General features: G+C 36.5%; 2 protein-coding genes and 1 long non-coding RNA gene across 3 annotated transcripts in view; 1 reads left to right on the top strand and 2 right to left on the bottom strand.

Annotated features, from left to right (window-relative positions):
• The window catches only part of LOC122064132 (L-type lectin-domain containing receptor kinase IV.2-like), a 9,926-nt gene extending 4,089 nt beyond the window's left edge, over positions 1 to 5,837 (top strand). Inside the window, exon 2 of the mRNA XM_042627841.1 lies at positions 3,898 to 5,837. Within this exon, the coding sequence (XP_042483775.1) occupies positions 3,898 to 4,971 (1,074 nt within the window). The 3' untranslated portion in view covers positions 4,972 to 5,837. The remainder of the gene's footprint in view (positions 1 to 3,897) is intronic.
• Positions 5,838 to 11,207: 5,370 nt separating this feature from the next.
• LOC122064130 lies at positions 11,208 to 12,832 on the bottom strand. Its single transcript, XR_006135596.1, has 3 exons — positions 12,779 to 12,832; positions 11,966 to 12,148; positions 11,208 to 11,430 (listed from the first exon to the last, which is right to left on the bottom strand). It is a non-coding gene; the product is annotated as an uncharacterized LOC122064130 (long non-coding RNA).
• Positions 12,833 to 24,171: 11,339 nt separating this feature from the next.
• Positions 24,172 to 24,906, bottom strand: LOC122064133 (L-type lectin-domain containing receptor kinase SIT2-like). The gene has a single exon (XM_042627842.1). It carries the CDS (start codon positions 24,904 to 24,906, stop codon positions 24,172 to 24,174), a length of 735 nt encoding a protein of 244 aa, XP_042483776.1.
• Positions 24,907 to 25,257: the final 351 nt, after the last annotated feature.

A 25,257-nucleotide genomic window follows, 5' to 3' on the forward strand; every position in this document is an offset into this window, starting at 1 on the left:
AAAAAAAAAAAAAAAAAAAAGGCTAGGTGTGTACACTTATTCGAGGAGTTGTTCTGTTTTGGTTTTTATTTTTTTCTTCTCTTGCCAAATAAGGGAGAGAAAAATTGGGTTCGAGTACACCTTAGGAGAAAAGAAGAGGATTATAAAGAAATTTGAGATGAAGAGCTTATTTATGGGTGGAGTTTGGTATCTCAAGGTTTTCTAGCACTGCAAACTCAGTAATCCAGTTTGTTGAAGTTGATGGCGGACATAAATGGCATATGTTGAGCAATTCAGATGGCGATGAAGGATTCAAGCTTTTTTGTAAAATCCTTCAATGGTCATAATGATTTCATTTGTGACCACAATGGATGAAGAATACTTTTACTCGGGATGTAACTTTGAGTTTGTCAAGAAGAAATCAAACAATGTGGTCAAAAAATGAAAAAGATGAGTGGATAGAGTTAAGGGATGTAGAGAACGACACGATCTAGATGTATCTTGTGATTAGGAGGTCACTGGGTTGATGAAGCCGGAGGAAGTCTAGGTAAGTTCAGGAGTAACGGAGTAACAACAAGTCCATATTTTATTTCTTTTTGAGGAAAAAAAAAAGTTATATGATCTTTGGCTATTAGAGAGACTCAAGTTTACGGTACACTTGGATGAGTTCAACATGATATTGATTTCAATTTGAGCTCTATTAAGCCAAAAGAAAAAAAAAAAAGATATGCGATACCTCTCTTTTTGGCTTCGCTACCTCCTTCATTTGATCATATTGTGACTATATTATTGTTCCATAAGGATATATTTTGGTGTGCGCCTCCCCCCCGGCTGGTTCAAACTTAACACTGATGAATGCTCCTTAGGGAATCCTGGAAAGGCTGGTATTGGGGGGTATTATGAGAAATGATAAGGCAGAGATTATTTTAAACTTCAGAAGGTCTATTGGTGTTCAGACAAATTATGAAGCTGAATTTTGTGCTGTTATTTCTGGTATTGAATATGCTAAATCTTATAGGGTTTAGAATCTTTGGATTGAATGTGATTTAGTTGTTATGGTGAATCTCCTTGTTAGAGGCATGGTTCCCTTGTTTGTTCATCAGTCGCTAATTTTCTAGCAAAATCGACTGCTGTTCATGATATTTCTAATCCAGTTTCGTCTTGGTCTTGTAACGCCCCAAGCCTCGAGTAATAGGAATGGTGTTTTCTTCACGGGCAATGATAAAAATATCACTAAGTTCATAATTTAAATTCTAGGGAAAATCTTATAATTAGACCTTAATAAATACACATCAACATTTCTCATTCATTTATCTATAATATCTCAGACATTAAGGATAATAACATTAACATTTCCAACTAACAAAGTACTGGTGGCTACTAACTAAGGAAAACATTTGTTAATTATGTCTATACATTCGACTTTAAATTCACTATTGCACATAACAGGTTCTCACAAGTACACATTACAACAAAATATATACATCTCCATTGTAGTTCCAAATAGTAAGCAAAAATCTGCTCAACTGGCTCTCCCTCTGAGCCATGCCACACCTCTAGTGATCTGGGGGGAAATAAATAATAGAGTGAACTAAACAGCCCAATAAGATAGAACATGGCATAAACACAACCAATACAAAAACATAGGCATCCACAAATCTTTCAAACACATACATAATCTTTTCTTGACTTAAGATATAATAAGTCAAAGCATTTATGAACTACTGTAAAAAGCTTAGGGAGTATTTGAGAAATACTCTTTTTAACTTTAAAACCAAGAATTCCTCCTTTAAGTCATTGAGATAAACTATCAACTGTAATCATAGAGGCATCTCATATATCATAGAGTCACAGTCCAGCCTCATCACCACGGGCTAGGTGGCATACATACGTGAAACCACGGGCTGGGTGGTACATCATATCTCATCCCATCCCAGATGGGCCATTTCGCTGGCTAGGCGGAGCATCCCACGGCTAAGTGAGGAACATAACATAATCTATGCCTCATCCAACACATAACCCATATTGGCAAGGGTTGCAGTCCTGTCACACTCAATCATCATTTCATTTTTTTTTTTTTATGCAGTCCAGTCACATTCAATCATCATTTCATTTATTTTCACTCTATTTCCTTAAATGTATTCTTGCAACATTCTCAAGTACAATCATAAACCACTTTCTGAAATTTTCATTTATATAAACTATACACAAAATCATTCATTAAATCAAACCCCATCCAGAAAAACGTTCCATATTATCATAGCACCATTCAAATTTATTTAAGAAAAATCCATACATGGATTAACATAAGGAAACAAGTGAATAAATACATTGGTGAATTACGTCAAGTTCCACTTACCTGTCAACCCACTTGATCGGTTCACTCAAGGGTACCACTATCTATACATACAAGCAACAATTCTTTTAGGATTCCAGTCTATTTAGAAAATTGAAATAAAATCTAACCCTTCTTATAATTCCCTTAAATACTAATTAATGCTTATTTATTTAACCCATTCTCCAAATCTCCACACGTGTATAGGGTTGTCCCTACTATCTAGGAGCTTCCCATTATAAGGAAACCCAATCGGTTTCATTCTATCACTTTTATTTATATTATATTTTTTTTATACCTTCTCTTACCTTCGTCCCTATTTTCTCTCAACTTCTTCACTCAAGACAAAAGAACAACCTCCCTTTCTCGGTTCCATTCTCTCACTCTGCTTCTTCCTATTTTCTCTCCATATCTCTCCTTCTTTCCCTCTTTTGTTTTATTTTTTTTTTAAACTAACCGAATACTCTCTCCCTCATTCCTTATTTTTTCTCTCTTCCCTCTCTTTCCTATTTTCTCTATTGTTTCTTAATAGATTAAAAAAATAAATCAAAACAATATCAACAATTTACCTAAACCGTCCTCCTCCGTCCTTAAATTTCTCTTCTTCTTCATTTTTTTTTTTTTTTTCACCGCTCACTCTCTGTTCCTCTTTTTATCTTCTTTCCCTTCTTCTGCAAGAGTTCAAAACCGCCTTCTCCTCTATTTTATAATGAAACCTCCCACCACCTTGGCTCTCTCTCTCTCTCCCTCTCTCTAAATCCATTATAAAATAAACCGCCTCTATTACTGATAAGTGATAACTAATAACATAAATTATTAATATATAATATATTATTACCTTAACATGTGGGTGTTACATGCCTGCTCTTATTCAGATGGAGATAGAGAATGACGCTCTCATGCACCATCCTTATAGGCTAGGAGTTCAAGTTTCTCTTCCTAATTTTTGTTTTGCCTATGGGCGCTGTATTTGGTTCTTCCCATTTTTTCATTCTTAATACATATTTTCTGATTTCTAGTGAAAAAATATTGTTTCATAAAGATACTCTTAAACTTGGTGGAAGCTATTTTTGTCCTGTTGATGAATTAAATATGACCAAAAAAATAGTAATGAGGGGGTTTCAATGAAGGTAGTGTCTTGATTACAAGTTAGTCAAGGCAGATGTGGATCAAATAAGAGACGGCACGAAAAGTTTAGCAAGTACACGAGTTACTTCAACTTTTAAGATCACAGAATAACTTATTATTATTACAAAGAGAAAATTCATTTAAAGAGAAACTATACAAGGTACGAGAAAGATAAGTACAAGAAAGATAATGAAGATAAATATTGGATGCGTCAACGCACTCTCATTGACCCTTTGCTGATGTAAAATCTAAAATCTATGCAGCGTAACTTAATGTTCTTCCTTTCCAAAATACTGTTAGGTAATATGAAACTCTCACGGGACCCACCAAGTTCATGTGACTTTCTCACACCCTAAGTCATACGGCATTATCACCTTGCATTACCACAGCATTTATTTCTCATTGACTTTGATAGTGCCAAGTTTCTAACAACATTTATCTCTAACTGACTTTAGTGGCAAGTTTCTAACAAAACTATTAAGAAGAAGTTCGCAGAAGTTCTCAAAGACTGGGAACTTGTATATGGACCTCACAGGTTCAGATATAAAGATCTCTACATCGCAACCAAAGGTTTTCATGACAAGGAGCTTCTTGGTATAGGTGGCTTTGGTAAAGTCTACAGAGGTATATTACCAACCACAAAAGAAGAAGTTGCTGTGAAGAGAGTCTCACATGATTCAAGACAAGGGGTGAGGGAATTTGTTGCCGAGATCATCAGCATCGGTAAATTGCAACATCGAAACATAGTAACATTATTGGGTTATTGCCGACGTAAAGGAGAGCTCCTTCTAGTCTATGATTTCATGCCGAACGGAAGTCTAGACAGGTTCCTCTTTGATCATAAATCCACAACAACAAAGACAACATTGAGTTGGAATCAAAGATTTCAAATTATCAAAAGCGTAGCATCCGCGCTACTATATCTTCATGAAGAATGGGAACAAGTTGTGGTTCACAGAGACGTCAAGTCCAGTAATGTCATGTTAGACAAGGAGCTGAATGCAAGACTCGGAGATTTTGGGCTTGCAAAATTATATGATCATGGAGGAGATCCCAAAACCACCCATGTGGTGGGGACGTTTAGTTATCTTGCGCCAGAATATGCTAGAACTGGTAAAGCAAACCCTAGTGTGGATGTGTTCGCGTTTGGGGTTTTTTTGCTCGAGGTCGCTTGTGGTAAGAGGCCTATAGAGGCAGAAGCATCAGAAGAGTGTATTGTGTTGGTGGATTGGGTGATATCAAGTTGGAATAGGGGTGCAATTCTTGAAACTATGGATCCCAAATTGGAAATGAATTATGAAGTGCAGAAAATGGAGTTGGTGTTAAAACTTGGATTGCTTTGCTCTCAATCCAATCCAACTGCAAGGCGATGTATGCGACAAGTTGTCCGGTACTTGGAGGGAGAAATTCAACTACCAGAGCTGCCATTTCTGACTTCAGAAAGTACTGGTGAAATCTCCTTTTGGTGTCCATCTCTTGAGACTAGAATGACATCCATTGTAGATTCTTTGCTCTCTGGAGGATGTTGACTTTTTTTTTTTGTTTTGCTAAATGGATAATTTATTGAGAAAGAAGATAAAAAAAACCAGCAAACAACAAACAAATCACAGAGCAAGCCACGAGGCCCCACCTTCGGCATAGCCATCAACAGGACCTAGGGCCGCTCACTACATAAATCTATACGAGGGTCTAGAAGATTCATCTCTCGCCATCATATCAGAGATATGGCCTGGAAAAACGTCATTGACTGTCGAGCATCTTGATTTTGCAGCTTTCTTGGCTAGGAAGTCTGCCACCGAGTTCCCTTCTCTATAGTTGTGAGTGATTTTCCATGTAATACTTCCCAGGAATTGCCTTAGATGGTTCCATCTCTGCATAGCCATCCATGGAATTTTTCCCTGATGAATTGACATAACCAAAGCCGCTGAATCTGATTCTACCCAGAGGAATGGAATAGCTAACTGTTTTGCTTTCATGAGACCATGCATTAGACCTTCTAATTCTGCTTCATAATTTTCTTTAATCCCCAAGTATATGCTGCAAGACCAGAGACACCTGCCATTATGATCTCTCATGATTGCACCTGCACCTGCATTACCAGGGCTCCCAAGAGAGCTTCCATCAAAGTTTAGCTTGACCCACCCCGTAAGCGGTTTGCACCAATAAACTTCCAGGGGGGGTTTAATGCCCGCGCTAAGAATGTTTAGAGTTTTGATTTTGACCTAAGTACTATTTCCTTATATGAAGCCATCTAGCAAGCCAATGCCTTTTGGGCTTGCATGGACTCAGCAAATTCATGCAGAAGAAGTCTGGCTGTGAGCTTTATTTGTTTAACAAATTGTCTTTTATTTATCAGTGCTGTACTACTGTAAAGTTCAATCGATTAAGTCAATTTCTACTTGTGGGTCATTTTTTGTCTTTGTTGTTAAGTAGGTTAATATCGATCATTGATGACTTCAATTTTTTATTTTACCAATACTTGGTTTTGGCACTTGTCTTTATGGAACCCATCAGGTATTAATCAATGGTTAGAGGACTAGGAGTCTTATTTATGTTTTTTTTTGTTACAAGGTGTTTCTGAATTAAGGAATCAGATAATACAAAATTCAACAAGAATAGATTATTGGATGGTCAAGAAAAATAATGTGAAATTTAATAAGATGGTAAAAAATCATAGTAGTGCACAGATTATATCAATGCCTATCAGATTTTTGAATAGTAAAAAACAGATCTCGGACCTCGTTGATTCCCTTTGTTCTCGTGTTGAGCATTCCCTTTCTCATTTTCAAGAGGTATTATCTTCCCTCCTCCCTTCTCTTATTATTGTCTCTTACCTTACGCCTTGTAGGGTGATATCCTAATCTTCTTGACGATGGAGGGAGATGAAAAAACTTGATTTTTTTAGAGTCACAACCTAAGCTTCAGGGCCTTGGACCTATTAGGGAGTCTAATTCGGATTAAATAATCGAGCTCGGATATTGACTCCATTTGCATAGTCTCTGCATGGTCAAGTAATCTGGTTATGGTTTTGATTTTAATTTTTGATGAACAATTGATCCATCTGGGCTTGGGCTTGCTAGTATGGGACTGGGCTCAGCTAGGTTTTAATGGATTTGAGGATTAGTGGTTTATCTCTAAACAACACTAAATAGTATTCGTTCGGTTGCTATTTATAAAATAGATTATATAATAACAAAATAGGTTTCAATTTTCACCTTCAGTTTTGAGCTTCGAGCGAGAGAGATGATAGCAGGAATTGGAGTTTTCTATTGAAAAAGTATAAAATATACTAAAGTTACCTGTTTACCATTGATTTTCAGTAGTTTAGCACAAGTGCTCATTTAAGGTAGAAAAAATAAACATAAATGATTTGTTGCCACAAATCACAAATAGCTTGAGAGTAATTTGTGATTTGTGATTTATTCTAATTTATTATAAATAGAGATAAATGCTATAAATTATATCAAACACTTGTAAAATTAAAAGTAAGTCAAATAAATAAAAATAGAAATCAAACCAAAGAGAGCCTTAGCTATTACGGGTGAGAAACTAAACATTAAGAATATATTTGTCCCTTTTTTAGTTATCAAAATATATGAAGAACTATTGTTTTGGATGGGCTTGGGATTGCTAGCATGGGACTGGGTTAAGCTGGGATTATCCTGATGGCCTTGACGATTTGTTGGTTATCACTAAACACCACTTAATAAATTGGGCTTCTTCAATAGTAAACATACTAAGCCCAAAGTACACATGGGCTAGATGAAAGCCCACTATGTACATGGTTCTGAGCTGAACGACCCTAAAATTACGAAAAGGTGCAGCCCAATTACAATGAGATTTATGCTGCCTTCAAGGTTTTTTTTTTTTTTTTTTTTTTAATTATATATATATATAATTTAAATATTTATTTATATTTAACGATCCTATACTATCATATTCTATTGGTGTGGGGGGGGGGGGGAGGGAATGAGAGATATGAACTAGGAGGCATGAACCCAAGACTTCCTGATAGAAATAGGCTTCTGAACACCACATGCTACCAAATGTGCTACGCACTTGTTCATGATAATTTAAAGAATTGTTAAGCATGAAATCGATAACATGAAATCTTTGTAGTCTATGAAAAGCTAGTTCGACAAATAGGTGAAAAGAGCAGTAAATAAGAAAAAAGTAATTAAGAATTGGATCCTCTACCTTGTGCCCCAAGTCTCCTATTCATAAGATGGCGGAATGATGTAACCTTAATCCCAATGAGTGATGTAAAAAACAGTCTATTGTCCTCATTTAGAATTATATTGATGGATAGAACCCCAAGTTCATTATGCCACAGAGAATCCACATCCCAAGGGAATATGATAGTTATAACTGGATTCTGTTTTGGTATGATGGTTTATTTTCTTGCTCATATAAATGAGAAGTTATCTACGGATGCAACCCTCCAGACCTAGATTCAGGTTTTCGAGATAGTAAGAGTGGGCCCCTACTGATAGTAATGCCGAAAGTTGGGGCCTCTCTATTCTTTCTTTTTTCCATAATTTTTACACCATTGATCTTTTAATTAAAAAAAAAATCTCTTGCCACACATCCGCAGTCCATTGGTAGGTTGGTATTGGGCGTATCAAAAACCAATTGAACAAACAATTTCCTTCCTTAGAGATTGGATGGTACAAAATTCAGCATGAATTGACGACTCCATCAATTTTTGAACATTAAAATATGGCTTCCAAAAATTCTATAATTACCTTTTTACTAAAAGATTATGTCTATTAAAAGAATAAAATAAGTATTACAAAAGAAGATTTAACCAAATACTCCAAACAGAAAAATCTATTACTTTACTTGTCCAACTTCAACATTACCATCAACAAAGAACACAACTAGAGATCAAAGAAAATGGAAGAAAAAGCCAACTATCGAGACTGATATCTTGGTATTTCCTGTGCATCTAAGCTCAAAGCATCCTAAAACCGACCTCTCTTAATAATTCAAATTTTGCTACAGATTTGGACAAGTAATCAGCTATAGGATTAGCCACCCTATAACAGTGAGTGATTTTCCGCTCAATGATACCCAAAAACTCAAGGAGAACCGTCCACCGTTATACAGACGGTTAAAAAAATATTCTGATTATACTTCCCTTTATTCCTGGAATCATTAAGATTTCACTTCATCAATATTTTTTATTTATTTATTTTGATAGAAGTTTATTTATTGTTTGGATGCATGGAATATGGCATTCCGCATTTAATTGACCCAATTGCGGTCTCCTGCCTTCATGGACCATTTTTTCTTCCTGGTCCTACATTTCTAGAAGACCAATCAAACAAAGATGTTGACAAAAAGAAATGACGATTCCTTTTCAACAAAAATCTTCCAAGGAGGGAAATAATTGAATGACTTTTTTTTGTTTTTTTTTTGTTAATCGTCCGCGAGTTGGTCCCTCCTTTTGATGGTAATACCGAAGGTGGGTGGGGCTGGCTCCGCTTTGATGTAGTTGTATTTGTCTTGTTATAGTTCTTGTGTATTCTTATCCTCTTCTTCTTATTTATTTTTTTTGATAGAAGTTTATTTATTGTTTGGATGCATGGAATATGGCATTCCGCATTTAATTGACCCAATTGTGGTCTCCTGCCTTCATGGACCATTTTTTCTTCCTGGTCCTACATTTCTAGAAGACCAATCAAACAAAGATGTTGACAAAAAGAAATGATGATTCCTTTTCAACAAAAATCTTCCAAGGAGGGAAATAATTGAATGACTTTTTTTTGTTTTTTTTTTGTTAATCGTCCGCGAGTTGGTCCCTCCTTTTGATGGTAATACCGAAGGTGGGTGGGGCTGGCTCCGCTTTGATGTAGTTGTATTTGTCTTGTTATAGTTCTTGTGTATTCTTATCTTCTTCTTCTTATTTATTTTTTTTGATGGAAGTTTATTTATTGTTTGGATGCGTAGAATATGGCATTCCACATTTAATTGACCCAATTGCGGTCTCCTGCCTTCATGGACCATTTTTTGTTCCCGGTCCTACATTTCTAGAAGGCCAATCAAACAAAGATGTTGACAAAAAGAAATGACGATTCCTTTCAACAAAAATCTTCCAAGGAGGGAAATAATTGAATGACATTTTTTTTTTTTGTTATTTGCCTGTGAGTTGGTCCCTCCTTTTGATAATACCAAAAGGTGGGTGGGCTGGCTCCGTTTGATGCGTAGTTGGGAATTGTTAATAGTTCTGTATTCTTATCGTCTTCTTCTTCTCTTTCTTTTTTTTGTATTTTTCTTGATGTATATTGTTAGAACCAAAAAAAAAAAAAAAAAAACAGAGACACAAATTCACACACAACACAGATTTACCGAGGTTCACATAACCCTCTGCTATCACAGATCTTAGAAAAAATCCCATTCGGGTTGTCATTTTTAAAATGGATCAGGAATTCTAGACAAACAGATCTCAGAAAAAATCCCATTCGGGTTGTCATTTTTAAAATGGATCAAGAATTCTAGAAAAACTTAACATATATGATATTTTAGCCACAAAAAAGGACTAATTCTTGGAGAACGACGAAAGAGAAAGTAATAGACACTGGTTCTTGAGTTCCTGCTGTGGTTTCTTCTCTTGGGGAGATATTAGGCTTCACAACAAGAAGATGTTGGTTTCACTTACAATGGATTTCGAGGAGTTAACATGAGCTTGGATGGCTTAGCACAGATTACAAACAATGGCCTCCTCATGTTAATTAGTGTACACCAAAGATTTCCCCTTTGAGAGAGAGAGAGAGAGGCATAAATTGATGTAAGAAAGATTTTTTTTTTGGGTAAAATGTATGAAATAATTCATGATTACTTTTAAGAAGGTCGGCCTTATTTACTTTTTAATTTTTTTACTAAAGGTCAGCAAAAGAATATAAGAATATATTAGAATCAATGTAGATTGAGAGAATACAAACTACCTTTGGGTGGAGATTGATGCATAAGAAGCTTCTGACTGATGATATCATCGAAAGGACATTTCTTTAGTGTCTAAATGCAGCTTGTGTGGCATTGCAGGGGAAATTTTTAATCATTTATTTTTTTATTGTAGGTTCTCCGTGGAAGTCTGGGAGAAATGTTTTGATTGCTTTGAGATATCATGGCCAGGGGTAGAAAAATTCACTACAAAAAAAGTGGTCTATGGCGGCGTTTTTAAATGCCGCCGTAGAGTGTGCAAATCCCGCTATATGTCTATGGCGGCGTTTATAGAAAACGCCGCCCAAACGCCACTATATCCACCGCCGTAAAAGAACTACGGCGTATTTTGAAAATGCCGCCGTAAAATCTCTTCAACGGCATTTATTTATAAACGCCACTAAAATACTTCGGCGGCATTTATTTATAAATGCCACTAAAATATTATGTACAACGGCATTTATCGTAACGCCACTATCATGTTACATCCTCCTTTATAAGAAGGCATTCCAGCGCTGTTAACTAATGAACGCGGGTCCATATAGTGGCATTTATTACTAAACATCACGAAATATAATATATATATATTTTTTTAATAAATGAACATATAGTGGCATGTGTTAGTAAACAGCTAAACGCCACTATAAGAAGTGTTTTTTTTATTTTAAAACAAAAGACCTATAGTGGCATTTATTAGTAAACGCCGCTAAATGTTTTTTTTCTTTTAATTACATATTATTGTTTATTTATCTCATTATGTAACCTGTTGAAGCAAATGCTTACATTCTTTGTTCTCATCCTGGATATCATAAAAGAATTGATAGATTTTCACAAGACAATACACAAGAATCTGATAAATGGCTATCCATTCCATACAAAAGTTCAATTGGAACAAAATAAACCATATTGTCATCATGGAGACAAAAAAATCCCATATCCACAGTACCATAGTAACATAATAAGTTTTTCAAAATAAAAGTTCACAAGTCATGGTAGCTAGGTCAATCCTCAAGTCAATAAGTAGAAGACAAAATCCATACAAGTACCTGGAAAAATAAAAAATACCAGTCAAGTTCTTGTTAAAGATATATAAAAGTTCCATACATTTCACAAGTAGCCATTGTTCACAAGTAGGTTTCTATTTTTTAGTTTTGTTACATAAGGATGTCACCATCCTTATCAGATTACACAGTTAATATAATTTATCTTGTGAAAGTGTGTGACTTGTGAGCTCATCTCCCATACCCTCCTCATTTTTCTCTTCTTTGTTATTCATTTTAGTGTTCAAAGTACTATTCACAATCCTAGAAAAAAAAATAATAATTCCATATGTTGTTGAAAATTCCAAGTTCATGTTCAATGTTGAAGAATCCCAAGGTTTGGGACTATTTCAGCTTACATCTATTAAAAGACTTTTTGGTGTTTTTACCTTGTTAGTCTTAAATCTATTAAATTACATAGGTTTAAAAGCAAGTTGATGGCAGCAAAAACTTTTGCAGGTAAACATTACATATATTTAAGTGCATTGTGAAATCCAAAAAATGAGGATGGAAAGGAAACATATGGGTTTTCAAAACTTACTTTTCTGGAAGGGGCAAAGTTGGATGTTCACGCGAAGCTTCTACAATCTGTGAATAATGAGCAATCTCTCGACTATTATATATCTTCCATTGGCTGAAGGAGTCTCAAATGCTAGAATATGAGCATCAGCAACATCTTTGACATTAACCCATTCATATTTATCATTGGCAAATGTTTGTGCTCCTGCAGCAAATAAAATATTGGCACTAATGTCAGAAGAATGACATTTTTCAATATAAAATATATAGTTGCTAGAGAACTTTCTTTTTTGACAAAAAAAAACACTTTAGGAAACATGTTATCTTAAAAAAAGTTGCAAATCTGATTCTATGCAACATTCTACTAAATGTTATAGAATTAGTTTGAAACTTCCAGTGTCAAATAATAGACTTTCTGCTACCCACCTAAGACTACGAGTGCAAACATAGTTGCAAAGACATACTACAGAAACCAAAGATACTGATTATACTGGTTTTACTGATTATCACAATGTCTTTATCTATTACAACTTGTCATGTGGCAAACATCAGTGGCTCCATGTGATAGACGACCCCACAACCATCTAACTGGTTAAGTTTCGGTCCCAAACAAGTAGGGAACTGTCTTTGTAAAATCCCCAAAATGAAGACTCTTGGATTATCTATGTTAAACTTTGCAAGAGGCTTTGGATAACCCGCATAATACATTCTCATTCATGCCTATAACCTATTATTTGGGATGTATTGGAGGAGAGGGATATAGGAGAGAGAAAAAAGGCTTTTGATTTGGGGGTGGGGGAAGAGAAAAAAGAACTTCAATGATAGGTTAGCATACCATTTATTAAGTTCCAAATTGCTTCAGCACTGGTATTAAGGTTTGGCTGTAAAAGAACTTCAATGATAGGTTAGCATACCTTAGGAAAAAGTTCTTTATTTAGTTGCAGTATACAAAATAGCATTAAAGCAAGTAAAGCTCTGAAGATTCATAGCTAAGTAAAGTTATAAAATGCAAATAGCAGTTAAAACTATTTCAGTGGCTGTCAAAGGAATGAACCTGTGGATCCTTGGTTGCATAAGAAAAGAGAGATGTTGTATGAAAAACACCTCCACACCCATCAACTACAGAATCAAATGAAGAGATGGTTTAACATTAAAAATACAAGCACTTATAACACAGATACAATAAGAAGGGCAATACATCAAGGGCCAATCCATTGGTCCTCTGAATGGAGACCTTGACAAGAATATGTAAATTTATTTCCCCCACTAATTTGGAACTGATTCTAAAACATCAATAGGCACAAATTTCTTCAGACAAAAAACAATTTCTCAAGTATAAGATAATAAGCAATATCTGAGATCACAAAAATCTGGCAAAGTAACCATCAAGGATAGAATGGAATGTGGCATATAGTTCTATCCGCTGGCACATGATACAAATCATATAAAGCAAGGCTTCAAATATCAAGTCCCTGATTTATTTCAATCTTGATCGGCCAATCCATTTCACAGAATTTTAAGGAAAGCAAGATTGTTGATCCTAGAAGCAACTAGGGTAGGATCAACCTGGACTGATACTAATCCAATCTGGCCGATCTGTGATGGAATTCATGGACCTCGAGTTCTCACTCTTTAATATAAAGCATTTCAAAATTCATAGAAATAGTACAAACAATGCAGATAAAAAAATATCAATGGGTCATATCTGGTTCTTTTTCTTGGCCATTAATCCAGCACACTGCATGGTAGTCCTCCTTTCCCTTGAGCAACATATTTCTCCTCCATATTTTGTTTTAATGAAGATATCTTCTAGGGTTAACAACTGTCTTACTAGATTGGAAAGAAGAAGGCATTAAACACATAACATTTTCAACAGGATAATGACATAATTCAAGTGAAGGAAATCATAGAAAGAGAGAAGAATATGCAGAAATAAGCAAAAAGAGAAGATGTATTATACATACCTGAGGACTATAAGAGTCTCTCTGTTTTCTTGGACCTGCAAAGGCTTGCCGGTTAATCCGCTGCTTAAGAGAGAGAGAGAGAACAGAGACAAATTCCAACTAATTAGAAAAAAAGATTTAGGAAAACCCAGATTGGATCAATAATATACCAGTAAAGAACTATTAAAGGAATCCATAATGTATCAAAATCGACCCTATGCTGATAACCTACTGTAGTAAATAAGAAGAAAAACAGAAGATAGGAGGAATAACTGTGCAAAATCCAAAAACCTAGAAACCCCTTCCCCTTTAAACGATTTTCTTTAGACCTGGCACTTGGAGATTTTAAGAAAAATTTTAGCAGGAGAGTGGGCAAAGAGCGACGAGGGAGTAGATTGCAGCAGGAGAGTGAAGAGGAAGAGAACTAGGAAAGTGAGAGAGATTGCAGCGGGAGACTCCATTCTCAGGTGTCCACGAACCATGAGCTTGAGAGACTTTGAGAGAAGTCCATATCCCAAAAATTTGGGCGCGCAAGAGGAGCTGTGAAAAGTAAGGCGGGAGTGGTTTTTGGCTAGGAAAGTGTTTCTATTAGCTTAAATATAGTGGCATTTATTGTAAAACGCCCCTAAAAATTGAGGTTACAACGACGTTATGCGTGATACGCCCCCAAATGGTGTTGCATACTGTGGCGTCTATTTTAAAAAGCCCCCATATTGTTTCAATTTGCCCTCAAAAGAGCAGGGGGGGAAAATGCAAAACCTCATCCTAAACAAAGAAGTGTGTAGAAACGCAACGGGCACGCGAGAGGTCCTACATCAGTACTCCTTGGATTAAACTGCAACCGAATATAAAACATCGTATAGCAACAAAGTGTGATGCAAAATTAAAGGTTACCAGCATTGCAAGTCCAAAATGAACTAGGCCTAACATTGCCTAGTTCTATTATAAAGAGGTTTAACTTGGCCTGGGCTCGGTTCGTTTTAATTCCAATTGCTTTGCTCTATTTTATTTTAAATGTTTTAAGTTGAGTTCCAGTTGAACTGGTGGTCTAGTGGTTAGAGGTGTCAATCGGTTACGCCGGGCCAGTATCGATCGGACTTAGCCGGGCCTGACTTATACCCTTGGACCGTGACCTACCTATTTAAGAAATGATTTAGTCTCGTGTTGGACTTGGTCGGGTTCTCGGCTTTAACCGGTCTTCTCCTAATCGGGCTATGGGCTTTGAACGGGGTAATGTACCAATAAATATTAAACGGCCCTTAAACAGTCTTTAATTGTCTTAGATATAAGATATTTTAATATATTTTATTAAATCATTAACAATTTAAAAAATATAGTACATTTACTTACATTAAATAATAGATATAAAATATATATATATATATATATGTACTCTATTCTATCCCAAAAAAAAATCAAAATATACATATAAATGGTCGGGCAAATGGGTCAAGCTGAGTTGGGCTTGTAAGCGAGCCAGGCCGATTGGGCGCCCATCGGGGTTACCCCTTGCATCGTGTACTACTTGTTTATAAATGGGCCAGGCCTAAGCCCGACTCATTTAGTAATTGGTGCAGGCCGAGCTGGTCTTCAAACGGTCGGGCTCGATTGATCTAACTGGTGCAGGCTTGTGATTGACATCCCTACCAATGGTTCAGTCAAATTATTTTCTTTAATTTTCTTGAGAGCTTCAAGTTGGTTCCACATTATTTTTGGCTTTTAAAATGAATGGTGTAGCTTGTAAGGGGGAACAGCTAGGGGGTTTCCTATCTTATTTTGAACTCTTTTTTATTTTCTATTATAAATAAAGAAAAGGGGAGTGGTGAGCATGTGGCTCAATGGTTAAAACTTGGAAGTTGTGTACATTTGCCCCTCCCAGACCTTGCAATAGAGGGAGCCTCGTGCACAAGGTTCGATAAAAAAAAATGTATATATCTACCCGACAACAAATAGGGCATCAAATCAAATCACAAATCATAAAAGGGGAGATCAACTAGCTAGGGTTGAGAGAGAGAGAGAGAGAGAGAGAGAGAGAGAGACCAAGGGAAGTCGATTTAAGCATGTTGGTCTCCTATAGATATGGTTATAACTTAGGACAATGCATGGTATGGGGCTAGGCAACAAGCGAGAGAAGCGAGGGTTTAAGGGCATATGCCAATTTCTGATATCTTCACAACTTTAATTAGGGAATATCAATAATACATTTTGCTTCTTTATTGGAAAAACAACAAAATTAATATTTTTGTTCCATGACTTGATTTCTCTATGGTAACTTAATAAGGGCATTTTGGTCAACTAGTGTGAGAGAGAGAACGGAAGAGCGGGCAAGGAGTGGTGAGAAAGATTTGATACATGGGCTATAAGAATGTGCAGAGGTTATAAGAATGGAGGAGTGGGAAGGGAATAGGGCTTGACTTTTGCATGGGAAAGGACAGATATTCGATGATGTTAACACATAAACACTACATTATATATTCTATACGGTTGTGGGGTCAGTATGGGCCCGCAGGACTAGTTAGGCCGAAGGCCTGAATACCCGTTGTTAGCAAACAAAAAAAATGCTACGAACATGATTTCACCTTCCTCATTGTGTTATAATTTATAGGGGCATTTTATCAACAAAAGCCTCAAAATATTTTATATACTACGGCATTTAGTAGGAAATGCCTCCAATGTTATTATGTATATAGTAAATACACATGTATATGGCGGCAATTGTTACTAAATGCCTCAAATATTTTTATATACCACGGCGTTATGAAATAAATGCCGCCAAGAGGATTATATACTGCAGCATTTTTCAATAAATGCCCCTAAATACTCATATATACAGCGGCATTTTATTACTAAACGCCTCAAATATTCTTATATACTACGGCATTATTTCCTAACGCCGCCAAGAGGATTATATACTGCAGCATTTTTCAATAAATGCCTCCAAATACTCATATATACAGTGGCATTTATTACTAAACGCCTCAAATAGTCTTATATACCACGGAGTTATGAAATAAACGCTGCCAAATATTCATATATATGGCGGCATTTAGTAATAAATGCCGTCGTATATAATATACAGCGGCGGTCTATACAAAATGCCGCCTATTGAGTTATATAATGGCTTTTGCTAGAAAATGCCGTTGAAGTTTATATTTAATGGCATTGGTAGGAAACGCCGCCAAAGGCCCCCACTCAAGTGCCGCCATTGACCACTTTTCTTGTAGTGATTGTCTGAGGTTATGCAATAAAAAATCAGAAAATGCAAGGTAATGGCGGTGAAGGATCCATGGACAGTGGGTCTAGTTATAGTGGTTGATAATCTTTGGAGGGAGAGGAATGTGAGGCGGCATAAAGGGAGAGTTAGCTAGGTCTCTTACGCAAGTTATTGAAATAATAGGAGGGTCCTACAGGAAGCAAACTTCAATCTTAAAGGTGTGGTTAAAAAGGCAGCGGATCTTATCTACTGTCATAGATAAAGGTCTGCAAACAACACTTAGCAATTCAAAGTTTATCCTTGAAGTCTTTTGGTGTAGACCACGAGGGGCTGGACTAAACTTAATGTTGATGGGTGCTCTTTGGGTAATCCTAGAAGAGCTGGTGCGGGTGGTATCTTGAGGAATGACTCGGGCAGTTTTGTTGGGTTTTTCAAGTGCTTTCTTGGAATCCAAACCAATTATGTAGCGAAGTTTCAAGGTCTTATGAAGGGTATTTATTTGGCAATGGATATTGGATTGGATTCTCTTTGGATAGAATCAGAATCGCCAACAATGGTGATAGCAGTTCAAGATAGTGTGATCCCTTGGCATGCAATGTAGGACTGGATTGCGGTGCAGCCTTACCTTAGTTCCACTAACTAGAAAATTACGCACTGCTTTAGAGAGGCAAATCTTATTGCATACATCCTTGCTAAAGATTTGCCTCTCTAAAGCGGTGTGTAATTTTCTAGTTAATGGTAAAAGCTGGGAGTACAGATTCATATATTTCTTTTCCAAATCATATTAGGAAGGAGAGTGTGCACGATACTAGGATATGACCCCTTTTTGATTTTTTTTTTTGAGGCAAGTTCGTGTTCCCATGTTGATGGCAATGCCAAAGGTGGGGGTCCTTGAATTTACAATGTTTTTTCTCTTTTGTTGCATTTAGTTGCTTGTCATTTTTATTTATTTTAATAAAGTTTGAAAAGTTCTACAAAAAAAAACTACCCTTAGGTCTCTGATCTACCTTCAACATGACCATCAGCAGAAGCGAGACCCAAAGCTCGAATAAAAAAAAAAAAACTACATAGAACGAAATCGTGGCCTACGTTGAGTCCCAGTCAAGATCATTAGATAATAAAAAAAGGGCATTATCCCAAATTGCGAAAACTTGAGTTGGTAGCGGCATGCTTTGCCTAACTTAGGTTTTTCCTCCATTGCCTATCACAACTTGTTCGCTATAGTATTTATCTCGCTATAAATTCCATTTATCTAATGCATGCTACTGACCAACTTATGCATTTTAAGGTCAACCTATTTGGAAAGTGTTTTTTAATATCAAGATTTGACCTTCTCTATTTAGGAAATAAAGATTGGAGCAGAGGAGGAAACCTAAGCTATGTTTCATTAAAGAAGGACAAGGGGAGAGAGCTCCACACGATTTTTGGAGCTCTCCCTCTCCTTGGCCAATCTCTCTCTCTCTCTCTCTCTCTCTCTCTCCATTGTGAGTGTGAGTGAAAGAGAAAATGGATTTTATGAAACTATTTTCTTGGTGAAGAACAACTCTCCTTCATTGAACGAGGATTGAAGTTTCAAAGCATTGAAAGGAATCAATCCCCGTTGTTGCTCAAGTGAGGAAGCACTATTATCAGGAGGAGAACTTCAATTGCAATTTTAAGGTAACCATTCATTCCCTCTTGAATTTACCTTTTTCCTCTTGGATCAGAATGAAAAATTTTCCCACCCGATTCAAATCCACTATGCCATCGGGGTTAAGCCAACAGGAGGTGGGTAATAAGGACAACATACCAGATTCGAAAAGGATTGATGAAGAAAGCTGGATTTGGAAAGGGGAAATGGACTACTGGATATAGGAAGGGGTGTGAGAAGACCATTTCTGGTTTGAACATGAAGGGAAGGGTAAGTAATATTGGTAGATTCAAGAAGGGGAAGGAGAGTGCCATTGTTGGAATCTTGATGGCGAAGCGGATGACCTTTAATGGAATTGGGATGGGATGGTGAAGATCATGTGTTGGAGGTGGGGGAGGAGGAGAACTTGTGCCAGAATCGATTTTATAAGTAACATTAGAAATGTGGGAGTCGGCTTGAGGGGTGGGGTTGGCAAAGCTGGGTTCAGTTTCGGGTTGAACATATTGGCAGGGTATGGAAGAAATAATATGGATATGCAATGGGTTGAAACTGGTTGAGCATTTGGGTCGGTTACAGGGTTAACATTTGGGTCATTGGAGTTAAGAGGATGGTCTAATGGTTGTACCCGGTTGGGAAAAATCCGGGTTAGGGACTTGGGTGGCCTCCGCATTCTTGGAATGAGATGATGAAAGAATAAGATATGGAAGGTTAAGATGAGATGGTGATGGAGGATGACCAGGGATATAGATTGAGTGGCTGAAATTGGGATAAGGATGGAGATAAGGTTCGAACTACAGGAGGTCCAAAGGAGGCATTAAAGGAATGGGATTTAAGCGAAAAAAAAAAAAAAAGTTAATGGGATTTAAAACTTACCAAACTGTAAGTGTCCTTACTAAGTGAAATTTTCTCAAGACCGCCCTTTACTTGTTCCCTACATTAACCAATCTTCTTGATAATTTTTTTTTTTTTTTTTCCTTTTTGGTAGCAATCTTCTTCAAAATTCCAAACTTCTACAAGCGTCTGGAACCAAGGTTTAAAGTATTGGTGTCGATCACCGTATCACTTTAAGACTTAAGACATGTTGTAACAATTTGACTCAATCCTAGTCCTTGGAATCAAGGATTAAGGTACTGGTATCGATCGTCATATTAGAAGGCTAAATTAAGATACGTATGAAAGGGTATCATAACATATCGTATGCTAAGATATGTTAAAGGATCAATGATTATAGTATCAATATTGATTGTCATATCGGTCGATTAAATTTAAGATACGTATTAGAGGGTATCTCATTATATTGGAGATACTTTAAACCATGCCTGAAACCCTCTTGGATTTGTTTAGTACTTTGTTTTTAACAAGATCAACTTCGTATAGGCTGAAAAGGTATCAAGAGGGCAGTTTGGGCTTGTCCATGAACTTTTAGGAATCGGAACCAGAATGGCCGTATCAATGAAATGCATGAACCATGGATAAAATAGTAAAACTTCTAATTTAATGAAAAAGCAGGAGCAAAACCATTCGATACAAGTTGATCTGTGCCAATCCATATTAATATCATATTAGTTTCCAAGATAATCGAGACCCGATTCAATACCGTGCTTTAAATCCATGATTCGATGCTTGGTTCAAGACTCTCCTTTGGCTGATCCGGGCTGAGCACCATTGCTTCGAGTTGTTGGAGTAGTTTTGCCACCACAAGGACTTCTTGTCCCTCTAGATGTCTCTAACCGTGTTGAATCATAATATGGCTCTTCTATTGAAAATAGCTTAGACGTTCAATAATCACATCTAGAAAAAAATAATTAAGTCTTCATTCGACAATGTTGAAATTTTAAATTACTAAAATTCTCATAGAGGAAGACATTAGTTCAATGGGATAAGTTTTGACAAACCTCAAATTTCAAGTTACAAATTTCCTTGGATGGAGAAATTATTTCCTTTTCAATTTGAGACAAGTTTTTACTAATCAGTCAAGATAGAGTGTTGAATGGGGTGTTATCTCGACTATAGATCTACTTCTTTTTTTTGCCAACCCAAGTTTCTAATCAGTCAACAACTACTTCTTCCCTACATTAACTAATCTTCATGCTAATTCCTTTTTTTTTTTGGCAGCAATTTTCTTGATAATTTTAAACTTCCACAAGTGCCTGAAACCAAGGATTAAAATATTGGTATTGGTCATCGTATCACTTTAGACTTAAGCTATGCTATCACAATTTGACTCAATCTTAGTCCCTAGACCCAATGATTAAAGTATTGGTATAGGTCACTGTATTGGTTGACTAAAATTAAGTTATCTATCAATCGTATCAGAGATATGTTAAGATATGTTAAAGATCAAGGAATATAGTATTGGTATCGATCTCTGTATCTGTCGACTAAATTTATGATGTGCATTAGAGGGTATCGTATTGTATCAAAGATACCTTAAACCATGCCAAAAACCCTCTTGGATTTGCTTAGTGCTTTGTTTTTAATGTGATCAACTGCATCTAGGCTGAAACTTCAGTGTGAACATGGCAGTTTAGGCTTGTCTATAAACTTTTAAGAATCGGAACCAGAATAGTTATATCAGATGATTCGCATCAGTATTGGCTGACACCAATCCCGTATCAATGAAATGATATGGATCAAGGATAAAATAGTAAAAAATTTTAATTTTATAAGAAAACAGGGGCAAAACCATTCGATACAAGTTGATCTGTGCCGATCCATGTTAATATCATATTAGCTTCCAGGATAGCCAAGTCTCAATTCAACACCGTGCTCTGAATCCACAATCTGATGCTTGCTTCAAGAGTCTCCTTTGGCAGATCCGGGCTGAGCACCATTGCTTTGAGTTGTTAGAGTAGTTGAGCCACCATAATTACTTCTTGTCCCTCTGAATGACTCTAACCGTGTTGAATCATAATATAGCTCTTCTATTCTTTTTTTTGCTAAAAGATTCGTATTATATTAAAAATGAAAAAAAAAATTATACAATGGAAGAAAAGATCAACAAATAAAAAGGAATGGAACCTTACGCAATAGACCCACCTCCGGCATTGCCATCAGCAGGAAAATCACAAAAAGAAACCAAACCTCGGGAGGAGACAAAAGCACAGCTACATGAATTTGAATCGGGGACGTTTATTTGTGTCCATTTCCAGCTTCATATACATCAAAGGGGACCATACAGACACTGGATTAGTCGCATCATATTTTGCAGCCGTTTCAGCCAAGAAATCAGCAACTAAGTTGACCTCTCGATGGTAGTGAGTAATTTTCCAATCAATGGAGATTAAGTAAGGCCTGAGATTTCTCCATCTTTGATATACAGACCATGGAATAAAACCTTTGGAAAGACGGGTGACCACAGTCACAGTGTCGCATTTGATCCAAAGCTTCTGCACCTTGATGATTCTAGTATATTCCAAACCAAAAATCACTGCCTGAATTTTTGCTTCAAAGTTGGAAGTTATTCCTATGACTTCTCTGAAGTTCATAATAACTTGAGCATTTTCATTCCTAAAAACACCTCTTGCGCCAGCCTTCCCTAGGTTTTCTGAGGAAGACACCAATAAATTTCCTTAGGCTCTCTTTTCTTACCCTGATGGATGGGAATCCCAATCTTTCTAGCACACAGTAGGTCAGCAATAGTGGATGTGCATTCTGTGTGCACTAAAGAGATATAGCGAAAATCACCATTTATCATTTGGAAGCAATGGTTGAAAGGCTTTGGAGACCCATCATGACGCCTGGAATTTCTTTCCAATCACAAGTGATAAGGGACTAAGATAACACCACAGTTCCTAGTCTTCTAAAAGAAATGGATCGAGCTTTCTCTTTCCACCATTTCACATTAGGAAAAAATAATTAAATCTTCATTCGTCAATGTTGAAATTTAAAAATTACCAAAATTTTCATAGAGGAAGACATTAGTTCAATTATTTCAAGTTGGGATAAGTTTTGACAAACCTCAAATTTCAAATTACCAAAATTTCCTTGCATGGAGATACTATTTCATCCTTTCTAAGATGCTTTTCATATTATGAAGGGATTGCTTCAAATTTCTGGTCTGAGTTTGCTGTCTTTTATTTTTTTATTTTTTTATTTTTTTTTTTTTTTTTTTTTTTTTTTTTTTTGCTGCAATAAATATTGCTATGCTTTTGCATTTGACATGGATTTGGTTAGAATGTGACTCGAAATCGGTAGTTTGGTGTATCAAGAACGAAAGGATTCCATGGAGTTTTCATCAACACTGGTTATTTTATAACAGCTTTCTGACTATGATTAATTGGAATATTTCACATTGTTTCCATGAAATTAATGTGGTGGCTGATGGTCTAACAAAGCATGCAGTGGCTAATAGAGAAACTTCAATCTGGGATGCTCCTCCACAGTTTATAACAGAAGATAAATGTTGGGATGTGCAAGGAAAGCCACGTTATAGGTTTTCTTAAGTATTTGGTCGATTATCTACTTTGGGGGTTGTCCTCTCTGCTGATGGCAATGCCGAAGGTGGGGAGGAAGACCTCAGTTCTATAGTTTTTATGGGGCTCCGGTTAGAGCTCTCCATATGCTCTTATTGTTTTATTTTAATTTAATTATATTGTTGACCTTAAGCAAAAAAAAGGGGTGTTATCTCGACTATAGATCTACTTCCTTTTCTGCCACCCAAAAGTTTCTACTAATCAGTCAACAACTTGTTCCCTGCATTAACCAATCTTTTAGCTAAATCTTTTTTTTTTCCCCCTTTTAGCAATCTTTTGATAATTCCGAACTTCTACAAGTGCCTGGAACCAAGGATTATAGTATTGATCGTAGTCTGTTAAGCCTTAAAGTGAAGCTCCACTTATTGCGTATTGGAATTACATTAATTTGGTGCTTCTTTTACAAATTGTGTTTATATTATTGTGGGTATTTTAGTTGATTGAAAACCGTATTGAAATCTTTGGGAAAAAATTGTTGGTTCCGACCTGATATTATTCCTGGTCCACCACGGTATTGATTATAACCATACCTATGGGGGGTGGGGGAGAGAGAAGGAAAATTTAAGTAATTTTGAAGAGCGAATTCAAGAAATTACGGATCAATAACATCAAGCATTAGATGATCCAAACCTTTATCAAAATATAAAAAAATAAATTGTAAAATCCTAAATATACCATGAAAATAAAAGTTACAGGGGCACGCGATCAATTAGCATTCTCTTCCTCACCAAACATATAATAAAAAAAATTAATCCACCTAAACTAGCAAGGGTTTACTTCATTAATTATTCCAAATAATCTGTAAAATTAGATAAAGCTTAACTAACTAGAAATATATATAAATCATACAAAGAGAAAAACTAATCTCGTGGAGGGCTAATTAATTATAAATAGGGAAGAAGAGAACTATTCATGATACAAAATCTTACTTTGAGTTATGATACAAATTATATTATAATCGAGAGATCATCGGCCACTAGAGAGTACAGATTCTGCAACTGATGATGATTGATTCACTGTGCTCCCAAGACCAGTAGGAGTGACCAAAGTTCTGTCATTTGTGGTTGTGCTTAGACTAAGCAATGTCACCTCCGATAAGGGGACCTCCCCCTCCAAATAGCTCACAACTTGTCGCATGTGAGGTCTTGCAGTTGGAATTGAGTGAGAGCAAAGGAGTCCCAGTTTTAACACCACCTCCATTTCCTGTACAGTATAATCCATTCCCAGTTTAGGATCCGCTATATCAAGAATCAAGCCCTTACTCCAACGTGAGAGAACCCAATCCACCAACACCACACTCTCTTCTGATGCTTCTGGCTCTATAGGCCTCCTACCACAAGCAACTTCGAACAAAAAAACCCCAAATGCAAACACATCAACACTCGGATTTGCTTTTCCATTGCTACAAAGTTCTGGTGCAAGGTAACCAAGCGTCCCCATGACATGGGTGGTTTGAGGAATGGTTCCATGGTCATATAATCTTGCAAGTGCAAAATCTCCTAACCTTCCATTGAACGCCTTGTCTATTAAGACATTACCAGACTTCACATCTCTATGAACCACAACTTTTTCCCATTCTTCGTGCAGATATAATAACACGGCTGCCACGTTTTTTATGATTCTAAATCTCTGACTCCAATTGAGTATCATCTTTGTTGTTGTCTGATCAAATAGGTACTTGTCTAGACTCCCGTTAGGCATGAAATCATAGACTAGAAGGAGCTCTCTTTTATGTCGGCAATAGCCCAAGAGCGGGATTATTTTCCATGTTCCGATTCCGCAGTTTACCAATACTGACAATTTCTGCAACAAATTCTCTTTCCCCTTGTGTAGAATTTGTAGGATACTCTCTTCACCGCAACTTTGGCTTTGGATCTGGGTAGTACACCTCTATAGACTCTACCAAAGCCACCAGTGCCAAGAAGCTCATTGTTCTTAAAGCCCTTGGTGGCGATATAGAGATCCCTATATTTGAACCTGTGAGGTCTGTAATCCAGTTCCCAGTCCTCAAGCACTTCGGCAAACTTTTTCTTCCTTTTGACTATAGATTTG

The sequence above is a fragment of the Macadamia integrifolia genome, unplaced genomic scaffold (genome assembly GCF_013358625.1).
Source record: "Macadamia integrifolia cultivar HAES 741 unplaced genomic scaffold, SCU_Mint_v3 scaffold1537, whole genome shotgun sequence".
NCBI lineage: Eukaryota > Viridiplantae > Streptophyta > Magnoliopsida > Proteales > Proteaceae > Macadamia > Macadamia integrifolia.